Raw genomic sequence first — 1249 nt, 5'->3', positions numbered from 1 at the left:
CCCGGCGTGAAGAGCCAGCCGTACGTCTGCGAGACGGGCCACTGCTGCGGCGAGACCGGCTGCTGCATCTACTACTACGAGCTCTGGTGTAAGCGGGGCGGGGGGCGGGGGGGGGACGGGCGTGCGGCGGCCTCATCATCCCCGCGCCCGGCTCACCGCCCGTCCTCCCCGCAGGGTTCTGGCTGCTCTGGACGGTCCTGATCCTGTTCAGCTGTTGCTGCGCCTACCGGCACCGCCGCGCCAAGTTGCGCCTGCAGCAGCAGCAGCGGCAGCGCGAGATCAACCTCATTGCCTACCAGGGTGCCTGCAACCCCCCGCCGCCCTCCGCGGGGGACCTCCGTGAGTGGCTCGCCCTGCGCGCCTAGGAGGGGGGGCATCCTCACCCCCCCTGCCCGGCCCTGAGCTCTGCGCCTCTCCTCCCTTGCAGGGATGCTGGCCTCCTTCAAGCTGCCGGCCTACGATGAGGTGGCCCGGCGCCCCGCCACGCCGCCCCCCCCCTACAGCGCCGCCGTCCTCCTCCTCGGGGACTCCGGCTCCCTGACGCTGACCGGCAGCTCCGAGAACTCCTCCAGCTGCTCCTGCGAGTCCAGCTGCTTGACCTCCCCCAGCAGCACCTCCCTGTCGGCCACCGAGGCCAGCAGCCCCAGCGAAGGGGAGGCCGAGGGCGACGGGGGCTGCGGCCGCCCCGCGGGGGACAGCTGGGAGCGGGCGGCCCCGCCGGGCAGTCCTTTGGCTGCCGCCCCCCCCAAGCACGCCCTCTTCTCCTCCAGCGTGGAGCTCTTCGAAAGCGACTCGCGGCGCCCCTCCGAGGGGGAGGAGGGGCCCGACGCCCGGGAAGAGAGTAGCCACGCGCGGCACCGGCGCCTGACGGGGGACTCCGGGATCGAGGTGGGCCGGGGCCAAGACGAGGAAGAGGCTGCAGGCGAGGACAGCGAGGAGGAGGAGGGTGCCCACTTGCCTGCCAAAGGGGCAGCCGGCTGTCAGCAGGGGGAGCCCTCAGAAGGGGGCGCCGAGGAGCTGCCCCCCTCACCGACGTTGCCTGTCTGAAGTGGGGCTCTTGTGCTTGGCTGCCCCACCCACCTTGGAGACTGAGCGCCAGGGCAGCCTGGCTGGCTGTTGATCACTGTGGAGGATTACCGCCTTACCCTCACTTCTCTGCCCAGCCATAGGGACGTCTCTTTGGTCCTTTCCTGCTCTGCCATTACTGCTCCGCTCCCTCCTTGGGACAGGAACCCAGAGCCCTTGGCAG

General features: G+C 71.2%; 1 protein-coding gene across 1 annotated transcript; it reads left to right on the top strand.

Annotated features, from left to right (window-relative positions):
- Positions 1 to 3: 3 nt before the first annotated feature.
- LOC107301961 (WW domain-binding protein 1) lies at positions 4 to 1047 on the top strand (the record flags this gene model as incomplete). The annotated part of the gene is made up of 3 exons (XM_015831103.1): positions 4 to 88; positions 175 to 339; positions 428 to 1047. Coding segments are annotated over 3 exons (870 nt in total), but the record flags the coding sequence as incomplete, so codon positions are not given.
- Positions 1048 to 1249: the final 202 nt, after the last annotated feature.

The sequence above is a fragment of the Protobothrops mucrosquamatus genome, unplaced genomic scaffold (assembly GCF_001527695.2).
Source record: "Protobothrops mucrosquamatus isolate PMUCROS unplaced genomic scaffold, P.Mucros_1.0 scaffold20846, whole genome shotgun sequence".
Taxonomy (NCBI): Eukaryota; Metazoa; Chordata; class Lepidosauria; order Squamata; family Viperidae; genus Protobothrops; species Protobothrops mucrosquamatus.
The sequence above is the reverse complement of the archived record's forward strand: the minus strand, read 5'-3'. Positions and strand labels throughout refer to the sequence as shown.